General features: G+C 42.3%; 2 protein-coding genes across 4 annotated transcripts in view; one reads left to right on the forward strand and one right to left on the reverse strand.

The window, feature by feature from the left end:
- The window catches only part of pag1 (phosphoprotein membrane anchor with glycosphingolipid microdomains 1), a 40290-nt gene extending 30153 nt beyond the window's left edge, over positions 1-10137 (reverse strand). Inside the window, exons 1-2 of one of the 3 annotated variants that reach the window (XM_035429871.1) lie at positions 10038-10137; positions 9800-9884 (exon numbers count right to left, since the gene is read on the reverse strand). The gene's annotated coding sequence lies outside the window, so the exon portion shown is untranslated. Of the gene's footprint in view, positions 1-9799; positions 9885-9997 lie in introns of all 3 variants that reach the window. The other 2 variants (XM_035429870.1, XM_035429872.1) reach the window with 2 other exon arrangements.
- A 5726-nt stretch (positions 10138-15863) lies between these two features.
- Positions 15864-19404, forward strand: mrpl53 (mitochondrial ribosomal protein L53). Its single transcript, XM_035428527.1, has 3 exons — positions 15864-15982; positions 18340-18452; positions 19154-19404. Exons 1-3 carry the CDS (start codon positions 15891-15893, stop codon positions 19270-19272), a joined length of 324 nt encoding a protein of 107 aa, XP_035284418.1. The 5' UTR covers positions 15864-15890; the 3' UTR covers positions 19273-19404.
- The last annotated feature ends 661 nt before the right edge of the window (positions 19405-20065 follow it).

The following is a 20065-nucleotide window of genomic DNA, read 5'->3' on the forward strand; positions in this document are numbered from 1 at the left end:
GTTCTGATTGGGTGGGGTGAGACATGAGAGACCCCTCGGTAGAGGAGCTCAGACAGTCCCCGAGTTTCACCCCATTCGTCCCACCCCATTCGTCCCACCGCTCCTTTCCGCCCTGTCAGAGGGTCCCGATCTCAAACGGGACCAACGCTTCACGCCTCTGTGAACGTGGCTCTCTGCTTCTCCGAATGAAGAACGAAAGCCAAGGCCCGTAACTCTAAGAGCGAAGTTCCAGGCCCACCGGAGCCACTGAGGAAGAACAGACGATGGATGTTTACAGACCCGCTCGGCCAGACGGAGAGTAAAAGTAATCAACATATATCAAGCCGTCCAGTTGAGACTCAGCTGGACCTCGAAAAAAATACCTTCCACAACACAATCCAGGAAATTCCCCTTTGACGTTTACTCCCATTTAGTGACTTGGTCACCATTTAACAACAAACAGGAAGAGGAAAATTTCCCTAAATATTCCCTATAAAATTAACAGATGAATGAGCAGGTAGAAATATGTAATGGAGTTATTGTAGTTATATTCCCTGATTTAATTTCAGGCAGTAACGTTCAGCAGCTGCTGTTTTATCTGCCCAGTTCAGATGCAGTTACTGTAAGCCCTTCAGATGAAGGCAGGGTTAAACATGCTGACAAAATTTTCCATGTTAATTAACTTTGGTTCGTTGCACCGGAAGCGCCCTAACAGCTGGGGGAGGATGCGGGAGTTATTTGGGGAGGGGGTGAGTTTCTGATTTGCCGCACTCTTTTGTGCCTCCCGCTAACGAGAGACGGGAACAGGCACAGCGGCCGAGCTCCCACAGCACCAAGCTCGCTGAGCAGCGGCAGAGGCGGCCGCGACAAACGCCGCCGGAACGTCGGAGGGTGGGAAGGAGAGGACGCGGTGGTAGCCTGAGCATTTGGTGACAAGCCGCGCCCCTGGACACGGGGACCAAAGTCGAGGATCAAATCTCAACGTGTACGGCACGTCTCCGAGCGCTGCGACACGAATCACCGGTAGTGTTCAGGGGATGTTCAGTCTCAACAACGTTACCATTGCGCAAACATCAAAATCTAAAAATATACCACGCTTGTTTAAGCTCGTAGCTGGAAGTGATCGGGAAAAGCTCCACCGAGGTTGTACCGAGTCAGGGTCGGAAATATCGCCATCAATGCACTGCGGCTTCAGCCAAGGTCCAGCCATCGTCAGAGAAGCAGGGTAGTGCACCAAGCAGAGTCCACCAACAGGCAGCAGTTTACCTGCTGCTAGTGGGACCTAGAATGGCTGAAACAGCCAGACATTGGGGACGTCAGTTTCATTCCTGCTGAATACAACCGTTCCCTGTATGCCAGGGTTGCCCAACCCTGTTCCTGGAGATCAACCGTCCCGTAGGTTTTCATTTCAACCATAATTTGGCACACCTGATTCTACTAATAAGCAGCTCAATAAGATCAATTGCTCAATAGCTGATGAATGAGGTGTGCTTTGTTAGAGCTGGAGTGAAAACCTACTACAGGATGGCAGATCACCAGGAACAGGGTTGGGCAGCCCTGCTGTATAAGCTGCCAGAATTTAAAAAAACTAACATTTGAGCTTTGTGCGCGCAGCAAACGATGACACCTAACCTCCAGCATTTCAAAGTCAGAGCGTGCATCACTGCAGAAGATGAATGAGGATGTAGCAGCACTAGAAACCACAGGAAAGTGCTCGTGCAGCCACACTGAGCTGAGATGTGGGCAGACCTCTTTTCACCGGGTCACACCCAGAGAAAGCGCCCAGCTGGGGAGCACCATTTTGCGGAAACGCAGAGAACATCAGAAATAAGCAGAAGCTGGAACATCCTTCGCCCTTTCCTCTCCTAGGGCGAAGCCTCGACAAGTGTCTTCTACCACCTTCCTGCAAAGACGAACGATTTTTGTAAAGCAGGCAGTTCCGGTTTTTGATTATTACTCAGCAAACACGCCAACACTACAGAGGCACAGAGCTTCTCATCAGATCACAAGATGATCTTTCCGCAACTTTGAGATCAGCAGATAAAATGCAACTGATACGCGGCCGTGTAGGGCACACTCTATGCGCTAATACTCACAACACTCCAACTGGAGTGGACAGGCCAGGATTAATCACAAATTGGGTGGGTGGAATAAGTGAAGTACATGGAACCCTGGAGGCCGGGTTTGACACCAGGACTACCACTGCTGAGTTTCAGCGCCGCCAGGAGCCACCTTGGCTCGGCTCATCACCTTAAAACGCTTAGCGGCCAGCTTCACTGAAAATCTCAAACACATTGTTCATTATGCTTTATAGCACCATGCATATCATAATCACATACTGAAAAATTCCCTCAATGTCACTGAATACCTAAGAACAAACTGAGGCTAGCAGCCATACTGCTCGGCAGAGTTGTCCTTAGGCTAGGTTAGTGCTTGCTTGGATGGGGGATTCAGGCTAGAAATAGACCAGTAGGGTTCCCTCTAGAGTACAATTTCCAGTGCCCCAGTAGGGTGATAGAGACACTGGACTTCAGCAGGTGCTGTCCTAGAAGCATCTTGTGGTCATCAAGAGTCCTATATAAAATTTGGGATGTTTACTAAACATCCACACCACAATCGACTGGCCACACATTGGCCTTGTATTCCCAAGTCACCTTGATTTTCCTAATGAAATGACCAAACAAATTAAAAAATATATTATTTTAATGTAGTTAACCTACTTGGTGCTACAGTGAAGAATGCTTTTCGACTTCAACCAAACACTGAGAGAATCAGTCTCTTTTTTAAAATGGTATTCCCCTGGTAGAAAGGCCCAACCGGTTTATCCCCGACCCAGAACATCCCTTCTTTCTATCGAGTTCACATACTGTCCATTCTCCTCAAACAATGTGCCTTAGCTTTGCAAATTCAATTCTTTACCAATCGCAAAGCAGAATGGAATTGTGAAAAAGAGGAAGCTACGTGTATATATAGCCCTACTGTCCTGTCCTGGCAGATATCCAACTACAGATTTGCCTCTTTTTAACAACCTGGAAAACATTTACAAATGCAATGTTATGGGTCTTAACTGCATCACTTTAAAGAATGGCTTCTCCCACAGTCAATAACCCTGTGGATTTACTGTTAACATGTACAGCGCCCTCAAGTAATGTTATTCATTTACATCAGACCATGGTCAGCCTCAAGCTTTTCAGTCTGTCTGCACATTCAAACTTAACAGCTGCTGACTGCCATCTGTAAGATTCTGCCCCTGGCAGTGCCCTCCGTCCCAATGTCTGAGAAAGGACGACTCTAAGAAATTAGCGAAGAATTGGTTTTAGCGGAAGGTGTCACTACTGAGAACGTTCAGTCCTCTGTTTACCGCGGGTTTGATGGGACACTGCCGCTCACGGAGTTCTTGTGGGAAACATTTGGCCTCTGACAATGTCTTCGGTTAGCATTACTGTGGTCTTGTCACAGCAGGACCTATTAGCATCAACTGCTGAACAGGTCGCAAGGACTGCACTTTGGTTCACCCTGAGCCATCAAGCACTTCCTGTTGGCCGCATGCTATACCGTAGCAGACAGAAATAGCAGCCCCCTTCAGCTCATTGACCTCTGTCAAGACCTCAGACTCCAGCTATCTCAAAGCCACCGAAGGCCTGAAAAAATATCTCTAACAAAGCAACCTCAACGTTAACGGTGCACTTTTGCTCTAAGGTGGAATATCTCGGCTTAAAAGGGCCGTTAACAGCCTGTTGTCTGCGGCTGTGTTTTTAAAAGATTCTTATTAATATGTGTTTGCTAGATAACGAACCCATTTCCCCTGCAAGCGATTAGGAAAGGGAAGTGGGAGGCCCGGTTAATTGTAAAATGCGCAGGCTGTGTGGAGCACCGAGGACAATTATGGTGAAAAATATCAGACGCACACTTCTCCCGCCCAAGACCACCCAGATCACAGCGATTGCGGGCTTGCATCCATCCCAGGAGGGACCGAGGAGAAATACGTGACCTCCACGTCCGCCGCAGCCCCATTATCAGTGCCATCTCGCCCCATCTCTCGCGGGTAGGCGCGGATTGACTTACGTCTAGTGAAACATCTAAGCCATTTTCCTCACACACACACACACACACACACACACACACACACACACACACACACACACATACACATACACACACACACACCTGTGCTGTTTAACTGTACAGGGTAGTATGATATGACAAATAACAGGCTTGCTTTTCTCCTTCGCCACTCGTGTTACAAATGACCTCCCCAGGGCTTAGCTTCTGTCACAAGACTGAATTTTCAACGGAACAACAGGGCAGTGCTCCTGCAGACGGCGATCCCGTCCAGCTGCAGCGCGTACGCAGACCGGAGCGCTGGGGCTGCTGGGAGTCCGTGGTGCGGCGGGGACGCGCGGGGAGCCGTGCCGCAGAGGGACGCCCGCCGCGCCCGCCGCCGCGGGGCCCGCTCCGATTCAGGTGCCGAGCCGCGACTCGGGCCCCGCTGCGCCGACCCAGCAGGAGGAGCCCGCTGTCCCCGCGCGCCGCGCTCTTAAAACGCCGCTCGAGCAGGCGGGTGAACCTGCAATCTGCCAGGCTGCCTTTTTTCATCTGAACACAAAGGCTTTGAAAACGGCGGAAAACAAGGCTGCACGCGCTCCTGCAGTTAAGGCATTTAGAGCAAGGCCACCCTGGTGAGACAAGAGCTGTCATGCATTAATCCTCCGCATGCGCTTGCAGTAGCCCGTGCCGTCCTCAGACATTCAAATTTGGGTCTAGGGTTCGCAGCAAGCCGGGAGATGGGGACAAGCTGTCATTTAATCAAAGTGAGGGCCTGAACCTTTTCTTTTTTTTGACAGCTTCTGTACAAACCTACAATTTCTGTCTGAGCACCAGGCAGACCTTCAGTTAGGCAACGAGCAAAAAACCTTACCTGTTATCCTGGGGAAACTGCAGAGGAGCCCACCTGATAACACCCCTGAGCGGGCAAGACCAGACAAGACGCCCGCGCCGCCTCAGCGACGCGTGAACACGCCGTCACTGCGCACAACACGGACAAAGCCGGCGGTTTCGCACCCTTTCAGGTGTTTGGTTCGCTCAGCAGTACAAGTGTCAATGCTTATTTAGTTGTTACTTAAACTGCGTAGACTATATGAATTTAAATGTAGCCTGTATTATGTGGTACTTTTCATCATTACTGCCAGAATGTCAACAACATCATATGAAAACGGATTTATTTTTCACGTTTTATTGGAACTTTATATCCAAAGTGAAAATGCTAGGCTATATAGGAGAGTAATGAACAAAAACAAAAAAAAAAAAGAGTCACTAATGTAGAGCCTCTTAATAGGGCCCATGAGTCATGGTATGTGGCCAGTACGGCCTGCAAGCACTGCAGTCAACAGCAGGAACTCTCAGATCTGGCCCTCTAGGCCTGTAGTGCTGCTGGTTTTATTTTCTACCTGAGAGCAATTAATTGATTAATGCCAACCATTGGCCAGAGATATAACTCACCAGGTTTAAAGCAGTCCTGATTAGGGAGGAAGAATGACCAGCAGTACAACTGGCCTCAATGGTCAGATTTGGGTATCCCTGGTCTACAGCATATCCCTGCGAGCACACATGGACGCCGCGACGTCTACGCGATGTAATAAGATTCACTGGTACGGTGTAGTATTTAGAGCGTTTTCTCACTGGCCTTCCGTCACAGGGACGTCACTGCACGATGCGTCAAACAGAAACGTAACGGGGATGAAGGGCCAGTGAACAAATACTGTAAATGCTACATCATACCGATGAATTGCATTACATCGAGCAGACATCATGGCGACATACATGTGCTTAGGGGGATGGAACTCCGCAGGAGGAATACGCCTAAATTCTTCCACAAGAAATATGGGCCTATGCTAAGCTGATGGTAGCATAAAACAGTCTCAGGTATCCTTTCAGAAGGCCATATGGATAATGTCTGTCACGGTCCTCAGACTATTGAGAGGCAAAGCATGCTCTGGCAATGGGGAAATGTCATCTTGAAAGATGCCATCAGCGTAGCTAAGAAATGCTTTAACACTGGGAGATCAACAACTCTGTACCATTAAATAACCAGTGACATAAACCTTGCCTTCCATGGGAATAGGCGCATCCAGACCATGCAGGGAAAACACACACACATTGTATTACAACAGGGGCTTCAAACTCCAGCCCTGGAGGGTTTCAGTGTCTGCAGGTGTTTGTGGTTTCCTTTCAATCAGCAGCCAATTAGGGCCTTGAGAACAAGGTGTGTGCACTCTAGCCTATCAATGACTCAGATGAATCACTCGTGCTGAAACACAGCAAAAACCAGCAGACACAGTGGCCCTCCGGGACAGGAGTTTGACACCCTTGTATTACAAGGTCATAATACGCTTAATAGACCTCGTTCTTCATAGGTCAGCAGAAGCTAAGCCTCAGCAATGACCTGGTAAGGCTGCTTCTGTAGTCAACGGTTCCAGGTACTGTTTACACCAGCTGTTTACAAAGTAACTCATATGTAAAATATTGACAAATGAATCATTTATTACCTCTTCCACAGAAAAGAGCACTGATTATTTAAGTGTTGTGCATTAATGCCACAAGCCTACTCATTTCCCTTATGTACAGTAGTGCATTGACTACTCAGTTGTTTATTTGCCTTTGGGTCTAAAGTGGGTTTTCGTTAACCCCAGTGTCTCGGTTCCTTTCTCAAGACTACTCAAATCACAAACAGACCAACCAGAGATTGCAGGCAACCACAAAGCTTTTAGACTGACTGGCTGGCCCCTGAGAACTACAGTCATGTGTACAACCGGAAACAAGGTCTTGAGAAATGCGACAAACGCTGGTTGAATGGGAGGACGCCAACGAAATGGATGCAATAGTAATGTTAGGCAATGCGTATGTAGGCGTGGCTTGGTCTTCCTGGACGCACCTGCAGTCCTGCCTGCAGTGACAGACGTGACATGAGAAAATTAATTATGTACAAAGATATTGAAATGGGTAAAAGTATGTCCGGCGGCCATATTTGACACAGACGTGCACTTTGCGTGCGTTAGCGGACTGTGACAGTTTAGCGCGCTCAAGCCTCAAACAATTCACTGAAAATTTTGGCGGGTTTATGTAGTCACCATACTGGGCATCACAAGCGAGCACTGTCGAGTCTACGCCTGGCGAGTGCGCCAAGTGCGTGGTGAATGAGCAAACGCTGTGGGATGCCACTGACGTGACAGCAATGCCTCTGGGCATAGAGCAGGGCCACGAGAAGCTTTGTACAGACTGCTAAAACTATGGCCAGTACGCCTGCCAACTTTCATGTGGGGAAGTGAGAGTAGAAAAAAGGAATTCATTATCAAAACAATAGGCTTTCAGCCATTTTAGATCAAAAGCCTAAATATACATTTCTATACCATACACTGGCATCTATGGTTGCTGAATCTTAATGAGTATTAAAAAGCAAACAGTGCAAGTATGTCTGGACTGTATGCAATATTAGAGTCTCGTAGATGATGAAGAGTGGTTTTCAAGGCAAGTGATAGGGTACTTAGATTTGCGGTTAGCAAATGAACAGGTGTTTAAAATGGAAAATAGTTGAGGTAAATGTTTTGAACAGTGCTTCCAATGTTCACCATCCAATTAAGACAAATAAATAATTTAAATGGTATTGATCATATTCAATCAGAATACATTAGCACATATTACAACTCTCCATCCTCATAGCATTTTAGGCATCAATTACCTGCCCCCCGTCCCCCCGTCCCCCCCACCCATTCGCCCTCTCTTTAGGCAGATGTACCATGAACAGCTATTGACTTGTGTTGACAAGAATATAAACAAAGATGAACAGTAAGAGTTAAAGTGGAAAAGGGCAAAGTACTGATTACAAGTCTGTCTAATAAGCCACTTGTTTAAGCTACATTCTGTCCTTAGACGTTTGTTTGACAGCGGCAAATGTAGCCAAAGCTAATTTTGAACAACAGAAAATATTATACATTACCACAGGGTTAAAATTATCACTGGAAGCTGCCGTGAGGTTGACAGCACCAATCTAAACTTGAGGAACCAGTCACTTGACACAAAGTGGTAAGTTTCACTCTCCTCTTTCGGTCTTCCTCTTTCGGTACTGAGAAGCATTGCAACGCTTTTCTGACACTGCAGAACCAGTTTCTGTGAAGCTTGACTGGGAAACACAAGAACAAAATATGTTGTCCCTAGGACTACCGTTCCCTGAAAGATTCTACTCTCTCCATAGCCTGTGAGGCCAGGAATTCTACTTAAGCAAGATGCTTTCTTCAAGGATAACGAGTGACCCTGAGTGACCACAGGGACTTTCAATGCAGTGCTGTGCAATGAAATAAAAAGGAACAGTAAAAAATGCCTATGGTGGGGCCACTTTTATATGCAGCCTAAAAGGATGGCAACAGTACCCATCAAAAAGCCAGGTTGACTTCAATACAAATGTAGTCACTGGTACCCAAACACAATAAAACCATGCCCAGCTGATCACCTGACTTAAATTACCAGTAGGTGGAGTTGAGGAAGTGTGGTTACCGATTGATTAAGGAAATCAGCCATTATTGCGTGTGTATAATAGCCTAACAAACTTTATGAAATACTATTAGTGCTGTGATGCTTAAAGAGCAGACATGTGAAAGATCAACTGAAGCAAAAATTAATCACTGACTATTCTTTTTGGGAGAAAAAAAGAGGGAGCTGATCTTACTGCAGTCTTGGGTGAACTCTTGAACTCTGAACTACAAATGGTAGGTATGCCATACATTGCGTCATCTTGAGATATAATAAAACAGTCTAAATCGCCGTGGTTAGAACTGTTCGTAAAACTGATATAGCAGCATAAACGCTGATAAATATAACCTCCAAAATAATTGAGTATAGAAATGCACTTTGCACAGAGCTCATTTGTTGACTATGCTAACTTTTTCAGCAGGAGGGATTTTTTTAATAGCTCGTGCTAATTATGCATAGCCTGGTTGAATTAAAGTAATCTCAACAGAGATATCTATTGGAAATTGATTATTAAATGCTCTGTTTTAGTTCCCCTTAGATACAAACTGTCTCTCTCTATTTTACACATGGGGCAAAATGTCTTTTTTAAAGAATTAATGCATGCACATTCATCCCAAGTCCATAGTGAACCTCGTCCTTTTCACGGTGACTTTATAATTTGGTACCTTTCAAATACAATACAAAAATATCAATATTTATTTTCACATTTCGCAATAACGTGCAGTACTAAACAGAGACGCAAGCTAGTTAACAAAAGGAATTTGAAGTCGTTAGCTTCCCAGGTAAAATATCGAGCAAACAGTCGACCACAAAACCTGCTAATAAAATCCGCGTTCAATGCTGCCGGTTCCAACTTTGATTAGTCGCCAGAAAAAAGCTCGCTGCTATGTTAGTTCGGCACTATTGTAGTTGGACAGCTAGCTCAGATTTCCCCCTTGCCTTGGTTGCAATAACGCATGCAAACTAATTCACAATTTCGCAAATAAAACATGTGGGGACCGAACAACGATGCTTAGAATACCGGATTTCCAAATGGTGCCCCTGCCCTTCCCGTCCTAATGAATTAGAAACCAAATTATTAAATTCGTTTACCTCGAATCAAAGCAAATCGCTTGCTAGCCAGCTACTTTATGAAGCCCCCTTTGACAAGCTGCGCACAAACAGCAAATCAATGAAGTTTAACGGAGCTACCATAGCAACAGTACACTTAATTAAAACCCTGACATATTGAAGACAGCAGGGGGATGATCAACTTCAAAAGCATTTTGCGGTCAGAGAGGTAAGGTAAATCACTTACCAAAAGCGATCATCCATAAGATTACAGCCGATTAATGTTAAATGCACACTCGCCTTCTTAATTCTGTAGTCTCAAGTATCACCACCTACACAGAGAACGATTTATTTATAATTACAATTAAATCATGATTTGTAGGCTACATTCTGTTGTTTTCAGACAAGAACTGCGATAATTCAAAATAGAAAGCTGCGTTCTCACACAATACCCCGTCTCGCACGCAAGAGCCTTCATGACATACCAGAACTGTGCTATTTAGACTATGCAGCTAGATACTCCTCCTCTTCTCCGCCAAGATGTTGGGGAGGAGTGACAGATATAGCGGCGATTGTCAAGGAACCTCGCTATGACTCTCGGGACTTGTGGTCCGCAGCTGGTTAACCCTTTTCACGCATGAACAGCAGTGCTGCCTTCTAATCGCAATGTACAGTCCACTGTTTTATCTTATTATGCAACCGGATTTGTTGGTGGATGTTATACACATGAAGTATCCTTAATTACAAACCAGGATGTTCTCATTTTGTTTTGGGGAACGCGAAAATGAAGTGGTCTCTTAAAGAATAACCAAAAACAAGTGTGTTTACTTGTCATGCATAGTGGTATGCCTACCAGCACATTAGGCAATACCTAATGGAAGTGTGGGAGGCCACAACGACAGGCTCATGACTGAGTTGGATTAAGTATTTATATTAGCAGCTGGTAAAGGCTTTACATAGTAGGATCCTTCAGCCTTCCGCCTTCAAGACCTTCAGTCTTGGAGATTACTTCCCCAAGTACATTGACATTGGTACGGAATGACAATATTCTTTGTACATAAAACAGAGAGAATGTCTATAATATTTATGTAGTTGCCAAACATGTAATGTGAGTGTTGAATTAGGATCTGACCTTTTACCACACACAGGGTGGTATGTACAACCACGTCCAGCATCTCACTCATCTTTTGCTTTTGCTGTGGATATTTTCTGTGCATGTTTATTTATACTGCATCTTTTATGCGCTTTTCTTCAAAGCAATGTATGTCCTGAATTAAAATCTTAACACTCAAATTAATTATTTATTATGATTTTTACACACGTCACAATCTGCTTATGTCTTGTTATTGTCTTTTTGCCTCAATGAAAAGAGTGTACTGCAATGATTCACTTAACCACTCCTGTGCATTTTCCTCTCAACTGAAGGCTGTAGAGTCAGCAGAACATGTGGTACAGGTCAAACTCATAGGTCAAGCCCTATGTTCTTCTTTGCCAGAACTCCTTCAAGAATATTGTACAAGTGAGGGAAGTCGGAACTCTGTTAACGTGAATTTGAAAGTTCTACTTTTTTCTCAAAGAGCGTACTGCCTGTTCATAGTATCGCCAAAACAGTGTACAGCTTGTTTTAAAGCTTCCTGTCTCAAGCTGCGGCTACTGCAGATTACAGTAGCAGAAAAAAAAATGTTTTCTGTCTCAGCTATGGTTCATAAACAACCACTCAGGATGCTCCCAAAGAACAAATCTGGACAGTGTTTGGTAAAACTCGTTAAAGGTCCAAAACCATCATTTTTTTCCTTTCTGAAAGTTTTTAATTGTTAGTTTACAAACTGTCTTTGATGTTGTATTAAACTTTATATGACCATAGAATTACAGGAATGTCTATTTGAATTTATTTGTCTAGTTTTCTGAACAGATATATAGAATGATATACTTACATGCACATTTATTGTCTGTGTCATGTGTGAACACCTGTGGATGGGAATATTTGTTCATCTGTTGATGGTAATGATACCTTCATGCACAGATAAAAACACAGAATGTAAGAACCATAACATGTGGACACAATAAATAAGCACATATTGTAGTTGTATTTATTATGTATTTATTACAAACTTTTGTCAGATTCTCTATCACTGCAGGACTGAGGATTACCATCAATAAACTCCCATTAATGAAACACTTAATTCCTAATTCTGTAAAGGCAATTTGTCTAAGCCTATACACAGCTAGGACTTTCCTTTAACCAGTTTAGTTTTTCTCCCCTACATTCACCGATTTTTACATGGCCAAATATAAAATCTGTAGACCCAGTATGGCCATGTTCCCCAAACACTATATTTGTAGTAATTGTGGGAATACAAAGGGAAAATAAATGTGAACCATTTTACCCTCATGCTTATTCGCCTGCTCGTCCCTGGCGAATTTGATCGCATTGTTGCTGTTCTTGTGCTTGTCCTTCTTTACGTTATTTTTACACAATTGTATGTGGTCACTGTAGTTTCAGTTGTCACAGTTCCATAAGAGAAAAAAAGGAGCCATCTTGTTGATAGGAAGTGTGTGTTTCATGCCCTTGTCTAAATATAGTCTGAGTTCTTTGTGTCATCTCAACAGAAAAAAAATCTTCGCCTCACAGGAAGAGCCCAAAGACTTTATGAAAGCAAGTTTAATTCTAAGTTTAGAACTAGGGTGTGGGGCAGTAAGAAAATAATGTTACTCAGCATCCTATTGCTGTACTGTCCTGCATAATACAGGGCTGTGAAAAAGCATTTGGCCCTTCCTGATTTCCGCTTATTGTATATTTGTCACACTGAATGGTTTCAGGTATTTAGCCAAAATGTAATATTAAACAAAGGGAACCTGAGTAAACCCAAAACACATGTAAAAAAATTATTTTCTTTTTTTAATTAAAAAAGTTATCAAACACCTGTATCACGCATGTGAAAAAGTAATTGCCCCCTTAAATGTAATTACCTTTAGCAGTAATAACTGCAACAAATAACAACTTCCTATAATTTGATTTGTTTTTCACATCATTGTGGAGGACTCTTAACCCACTCTTCTTTGCAGAACTGCTGTAATTCAGACAAACAAGTCGGTTTTCAGGGATGAATTGCTCGTTTCAGATCCTGCAACAGTATCTCTACTGGGTTCAAGTCAGGACTTTGAGTAGGCCACTTCAAAAGTTAAATTGTGTTCCTTTTTAGCCATTCAGATGTGGTCTTACTTCTGCATTTAGAATCATGGCTTCATAACCCAATTACATTTTAGCTTCAGTTCATGGACTGATGACTAGACATTCTCCTTAAGAATTTTACAGAGCAGAATTCATGGTTCCTTCAATAATGGCAAGCCGCCCAGGTCCCAAGGCAGCAAAGCATTTCCACACCATCACATTACCACCACCATGTTTGACTGTACTTGATGATGTTCTTACTGTGAAATTCTGTATTTGCTTTACACCAGACATAATGAGACTTGTGTCATCCAAAAAGTTCAACTTTTGACTTATCTGCCCAAGATTATTGCAAAAGGCTTAGGGATCATCCAGGTGCTTTTTTTTTTTAATAAATGTGAGACGAGCATTGATGTTTCTCGTGGTTAACAGTGGTTTCCACTGTGCTACTCTCCTACGAATCCCATTTTTGCCAAGTCACTTATTGTAGAGTCATGAACTCGGACTTTAGCTGAGGCTAGAGAGGCCTGCAGTTCTTTGAATGTTCTTCTGGGACCTTTTGTGACTTCCTGAATGAGTTGTTGCTGTGCCCATGGAGAAATTTTGCCGGGTTGGCCACTCCTGAGAAGATTTACAGCTGTTCCAAGTGTTCTCCATTTGGAGATAATGGCTTTCAATGTGGTTCGGTGGAGTACCAGAGCCTTAGAAATGGCTTTCCAGACTTGTATATTTCAACAACTTTTTTTCCCTCATCTCGTCTGGAATTTCCTTTGATCATGGCATAGTGTGTGTGTAGAATCTTTGTGGTGACTACTTCACACTAATAGTAATGTTCAGTATGAGTGAGGTTTAGATTCAACAAGACTGGCTGCAATCAAGCCTAACTGTATTTAATCAGCTGAATCTAATTATAAATTAAATTTGGTTATTTGGTTGGTTGAGTAACTAAGGCGGCAATTACTTTTCCACATGAGTGAAATGAGGTGTTTGATGACGTTTTTCATTAAATAATTAAAATAATCTTTTTAAAAATGTTTTTTGTGTTTGGTCTGTTTCCCTTTGTCTAACATTACATTTTCTCTAAAGATCGGAAACCATTCAGTGTGACAAATATGCAATAATAGAGGAAATCACGAAGGGGGCAAATACTTTCTCATGGCTCTAGATTGCTGTTTGGACCCAAACCCTTATGATCCTTGCAAATCAAAACTGCATACCTGTAAGTGACAGCCTTGTAGTGATGCTGTAAACTAAATGTTTGAAGGCTCTTGTAAAAGAAGTTTTAAAATGTTTTTAAATCATGTCCCGGTCACACAGTAAAGCGCTGCTTAAGTGACACGCTGGCACATTGAACCTGACAAAACTAGCAACGCAGAGACAAGCGAGTAGAATGGGAAATAACAAACGGAGAGCTGTTAAAATTCTCCATCTATTTAGACCCAAAACCAATGGCCAGCTTTTTAAAATGTAAAGCCACCCGTCAACAAGATTCCCTCATATGCCTATTGGGTTCTCTTTTTGCAATATATCTAGGCCAGTGGTGCCCAAACCTCTCCTTAGGTACCCCCAGCCGATTCCATATATTTGATGTGTTCCACCTCAAGCACACAATGCAACTGATCAAGCCCTTGATCTGGATCTGGCTGGAGGTGCCGGAGGAGAGTAATGTCATTGGATTCTCAAAACAGTAAACAGACTGTATTCAGTGTCTTCTCTATTGAGCCTGGAAGACAAGGATATAAGCTGGCAATGGTTTCAGTGGACTTCTCCCAGTAATCACCTTGCTGTGCAATGTAGTCCCAAGTGTATTTTATGCCTTGGCAATGTTCACAGAAAAAAAACTTAATTCATTTTCTTCAATAGCCAATTTTAGTAAGACCAAAGAAAAACTAGGGAAACCTTAGCAAAAATACTTGACCACCGGAATAGATGTGTAAGAAAGTACTGGATGTGTGATTCATACTATTCCGTGCCTAATAAAAAAGTGCAATGTGAGCAATCTAATTTTTGAAATTTGTTTATGCAATGTGCTATCTTGTTCTATTTAAAGCAACAACCTTGAAAATGAAATTGATTTTTTAAAAACCGTTCTCAGTGCTTTTTTACGTTTGATTTTTACTTCCTTTATTTCGTAAGAGTGCTGCACTGTTTGTGTGTGCAGTAAAGTGCCTGTGGTTTTTTTTTTACCTGATTTTTTAAGGCTCAGCACTAACATTGTTTTTTTATCAAGGAACAATTGAACAATGTAGGAGCACATTAATGCATCCTGAATAGTAGATTTGCTCCTAAATAATTTTCCCAGTTAGCACACATCAATTTTCTGGAGCACATACTCCTAAAAGGGGAGTATTATAGAGTCTGGCTTTTGTGGGGTGAAAAGATACAATGCAGAAAAATATTCCAGTTTTCTAAACTATGTAATATATTAGTGGTGGTTTCACCTATCTACTATCACTTCAACAAGCCATACAATCTGCTGTCTAGCGCTTTTATTAAGCTATCAATTAGTGACAGAACCTCAACACTGCAGCTTGGAATGTTAAAATATAATCTACTAGCGCCATCTACTGTTGCGAATTTAAAACAACAGCTGCGGATGCTTTTACCCGTGAAAGACAATAGTAATACATCATAATACATTTGTTTTGCCGTTATCTGCAGCAGCGTTGCCCTTGGGTTTTTCTTTCTTTCTTTTCTTTTCTTTGCCAGGGGGCTCTTAATTGATTTGAATAAATGCCATATATTTCCTAAACTGGTCAATTAGCTACATTATAATTCAACACAAAGTGACAAATCTTTAGCTCTCAGTTCTCTTTTTCCCAGTTGATACCTACGTATCAGGAATAAATGCATATACAGTATTTGACTTGGCTGTATCATCTAGACTAGTGTTTCACGGATGAAATCTAGACTGGAAGAAATAACCGGTGTAGAATTAACTGTTACTCGGGGTGTCATGTTTCGCAGATAATGCACACATTCTGCTAAAAGTGAGTGATCTGTTTCAGCACGTACACTTGAAAGAGACGGGATAGCAATCACCCGCTTCACCTCCCTATTTACATCTCTATTTGCGCATCGTCAGCGCAGACAAAAGGCGTCAATTGAATTGTGGGAGTCGTAGTTTGAAAATTACGCACACAGTTGAAAGGTCACTTTAGCAAAAATGGCTGCCCCTAAAGCTGGAGTGGTTTTGAAGGCTGTGAAGAAAATTGTAGTGCAGTTTTGTCCTTTCGAATCTAATGTTCGTTCCACAAGGTAGGAATAATCAGTTAAACAGATAGTTTATAAACAACCGTTTATAAACAACCATTTAATTCCTTAATATACGACGAAGTAAATCATTTATATTGTTAAGTTGCTAATTTAGCTAGGTCGTATCATATCTAGCAGCGTTCAGACCTTGAGCATATTTCGTGCCTTGACGTGTTTACTGTGTTGAATAACATTATTTCGTGGGGCATTTAACGTGAAAGTATACCACGCAAGAAACTGGACTGTCACTTAACCATTGACTGGCTTCTTGGTTAAATGGAAGCTGTAGCCGTTTCTCTGCTAGCTACCCAACTAGTATGACATTCGAGACCGTCACTCAACCACGCTACACAAGTGGTTAAATGAGATGCCCGCGTCAGAGCATAATTTAACTTCCTTGTATTGCTTCTGTAATTCCATTTAACACTAAAGGTCATATATATTTGGCCTGAGACAACAGCTTCTACAGTTCTACATGATGGAGTGAATAACTGACGATGGCAAAGTGCAAAGAAATGGAGACTACTAAAACAACTACCTGTGTAAAAGTAACAAGAACGATTTAAATAAAATAGGTGAAAGTACATCACACCAAATCCGCTTTCAGTTACAAATGACTGAAACCTTCGGTGTTGGTTTTAATTCCGTATTCTTACTCTGAGCAATAGGGAAGATCCTGATTTGTAAAAGTGGGAAATGTACTAACAAGACTTTTTGCCTCCTAAGTCTTCTTTCCATATAGCCTCATGCTGTTCAGCTCTCTTACTTAGCTCTCTAGATTTTATTACACTCTCTCCTGCCTCTGTGTTGCTCTCGGGCAAACTGTGCTTATGCCACCTGTGGCCAGCCGTTCTTGCACTCTCCTGAATTGATGGAGCATGTTTCAGTGATGAGGAGGTTGATGAGTAGAATTGACAATTCCAAATTGTGATAAAACTAAAGCTGCACAGAGCTGATAGCCACTGAGCTGATAGCCACTCAGGTTACATGTGCTACCATGTGATGTGTCCTTCTCATGCTCTTAATTCTGAAGCACTGGGGGCATCATGCCACTTTGGTAGCACACCCACAACCAAACTACCTTTTACCTCACTGGTCACAAATTACACTTCCTGTTACTTCCTGCTTCCTGAAATAATGGTCCAGCATGCCTAGTTAATGGAGCAGTGGCTAAGGTGGGCCTGTGTTGTTGAAGTGCAGAATTACCCTGTGATATCCAACACTGGCTCACTTTCCAGTGTGGTTCTTCTACTGTAAGGGTATTACTGCAGTGGAACTGGCAATCAGAATATTTTAAATTTGCATGCTGTAGCACACATAAGCAAACCGTGTTGGAAAGAAAGGTCTTTACATTTTGTAATGTGGCACTTGTGCCTGAAACGTCACAAGCAGAACTGGGGGAATAGGCGTAAAATGAATTTAACCATTACTCTTATTGTTCCTAAAATGCACTGTTTCGATTGCTCTTCCTTCAATTGTGTCAAAGCTCCTTTTATAACCTGCTGTGTTCTTATGGGTGGTCGTGCCTAATGATTCAGCTATTCCACAGATGTGCTTCTGCGTACATAGTTATGAATTGTACTGAAAATAGTCTGTGCATCTGGATCCACAGAACACTTGAGATCTATTTTGGACAGTGTGCAATGTGTAGCCTAATCAATGAAGAGGCAAAAACTTGTAGCAGTCTGCTGTTCTAGCTAGCTAACCGTTTTATCATTTCCAAAAATCACTTTGGAAAACTAAATTAATGTCAAATGTGTTTTGTCTTAAAGTATTCACTTTCAAATAAAATAAGTAGGTATTTTCATTAAAATAGGTACGGTACCAAACTGCATAGATAAACCTATCAGAACATCCCCGACAGTGCATTTTGCTGAGGTTATGATTAGGCTATGTTCCAGGGCTAATTATTTTTTCCTTTGTGTGTGTGTGTGTGTAGTATGAATTACCATTTACTGAAGAAATTTGGGATAAATACCCTTCTCAAATGTATTTCATTGGTGTATCCAATTTTTCAGATCTATAATTTTCTTTTCATGAGCCAAGTTCCTTAATCACAATGACTGTGTTCTCATGCACGACCCTGAATCACAATAGTCAAGTGGTTTTAGTGTTCAGTAATATGCAAGAACTTAATGTGGTTTGAAGTCCAAACAGTTATACTCAAGATCAAGAGTGTTAAGCAATTTGTCTGTTCTCTGTGCTTTGACACTCACCGTCACACAGGTGTCATGTGAAAATGGATCTTATGATGGAGCAGTGTCCTGTCAGGGGTTTTGCACGTCATTGAGATCACAGTGAGTTTTGGCCTTGCAGACACGACTGGTGCTCATTGATTCCTGTTGCTATTTTTCATACAGGGAGTTCCTTACCAGGGTTGGGTCAGAGAAAGCCAGGTCTTCAAACATGAACTGTGAGGTGACGGCGCAGGTGAAACACGACAGATCTCAGCCCGTCATTGACATCACTTTCAGTAAGTCAATTTAGAACCTGAACACTCATTATAGCGAAAACGCACCTAGCCGCTTTTGTCCATAGAATCTTTTTATTGAAATGTGTATGCCCTAGTATACCTCTTCTTCCGAACTGGAATGCCCAGTGGTCTATGTAGGCCCATCCCATCACTGGAATATCCACCATCAGTTTGGAAGAGTGCAGACTAGCATGGCTGACCTCTGAGGCCCTTGCTGCCAGCTCACTCCACCAGCTGAGCTGTGCAGTCGTTGTGTTTGAGGGCTGTGCTGTATGTGCAGCTGGTGGAGAGGAGAAGTCTCTCATACACAGTGAAGCGGGGAAAGTCCTGCTGACTGAAACCCTGTCTCAGGCAGGATTTCATTCCACACAATTGAATATATCACTACAGCAAAGGACTGTGGGCTTGCAGTTCACAAAAGCAACCAAAACCCACCAACCAGCTTGTGTCAGGATCATGACATCAAGTTTCAGTTACCAAGGAATCGAGAAAAAGTTTCATCGAGTCTTTTTCAAAGGTTATGCGTCGATAAATGTTTCACTCTAAATGTGAATGTCTAAATGTGACACAGTGAAAGACACGCTGTATATATTTATGTGTTGTGAAGCAGAAAACTGTTTTGAAGACATTTTGCTGTGCTGTGCTGTGCTGTGCTTGGCATTAAGTCCACTTTGAGGGTTATTTTCTTGTTCTTTCCACAGTAGATGGAGATAAGTTGCTAATGAAAGGAGCACACCTGACCTGTGCAGAAATGCTGTCAGCTCTTCAGTCGAGGTGTCAAGCCAAAGACCCTCAGGCCAAGGAGACATCGAAGAAGTAGCCTGGCCCTCGGTTCTTTATTTCTGAGTGTGTGTGTGTGGGTGTGTATGGGTGTATGTGTGTGTGTGTACATACATGTAAAAATCTGTAATTTGTGTTTTGATTAAATAAAAAAGAGATTTGAAGTAAACTGGATGCATGTTTCTTTTTTATTGAATTCTTTGTTCAGTGAAATGATACAATTAATATAGTGTGTTTTTTTTTTTTTTTGCACATAGCATTCTTAACATGCATCTTTTGTTTTAAATCTGTTTTTGACGAGCCTGGTTGAATTTTCTGTCCTTAAACACATTATTATATTGAAAAAACCTCTGTGAGGTCATTTAAGAAAATGAAAAGCAAAATGATGGAACAAGATTGGATTGCAATCAAATTTGATTATGTAAGACCAACCTTATAAAATGTCACTGTAGTTGTAGTACTGTCACTGTAGTTGTAAATGTCACTGTAGTACGTCTGGTTTACAGTTGTTTGAGCATTGCACTTTTAAATAATGTACATAATTCGAAAGAAACCTCCACTGGGAGAAAAACTTAAAGTGGGAAATTAATATCTCACCTGTTTAGGTTTGCATACTTTTTTGTTTATCACCCTTTAAAACTGTTGTCTTTGTTAATAAATACTGTATAGAGCTGTGCATTGTGGGAGTTGCTAGCTCTGGTTTCAAAAGCTGAATTTTTGAAGCAATTTCTTTAAATGTTGGCTAGCGTTAAGAACGTTAATTCCCGAATACACACAAATCAGCCGACCCTTACAGCCAGCAACAGCATCTTTCTTCCTTGATTGTTAATGTT

This window comes from Anguilla anguilla, chromosome 8, assembly GCF_013347855.1.
Source record: "Anguilla anguilla isolate fAngAng1 chromosome 8, fAngAng1.pri, whole genome shotgun sequence".
NCBI classification, from domain to species: domain Eukaryota; kingdom Metazoa; phylum Chordata; class Actinopteri; order Anguilliformes; family Anguillidae; genus Anguilla; species Anguilla anguilla.

What these genes read in the sequence shown, in the direction of transcription:
- mrpl53 (XM_035428527.1), top strand. Translation starts at nt 15,891, where the DNA reads ATGGCTGCCCCTAAAGCTGGAGTGGTTTTGAAGGCTGTGAAGAAAATT. An exon ending in TCTAATGTTCGTTCCACAAG is followed by an intron (nt 15,983 to 18,339) that starts GTAGGAATAATC and finishes TTTTTCATACAG; the next exon opens with GGAGTTCCTTACCAGGGTTG. An exon ending in CGTCATTGACATCACTTTCA is followed by an intron (nt 18,453 to 19,153) that starts GTAAGTCAATTT and finishes TTCTTTCCACAG; the next exon opens with TAGATGGAGATAAGTTGCTA.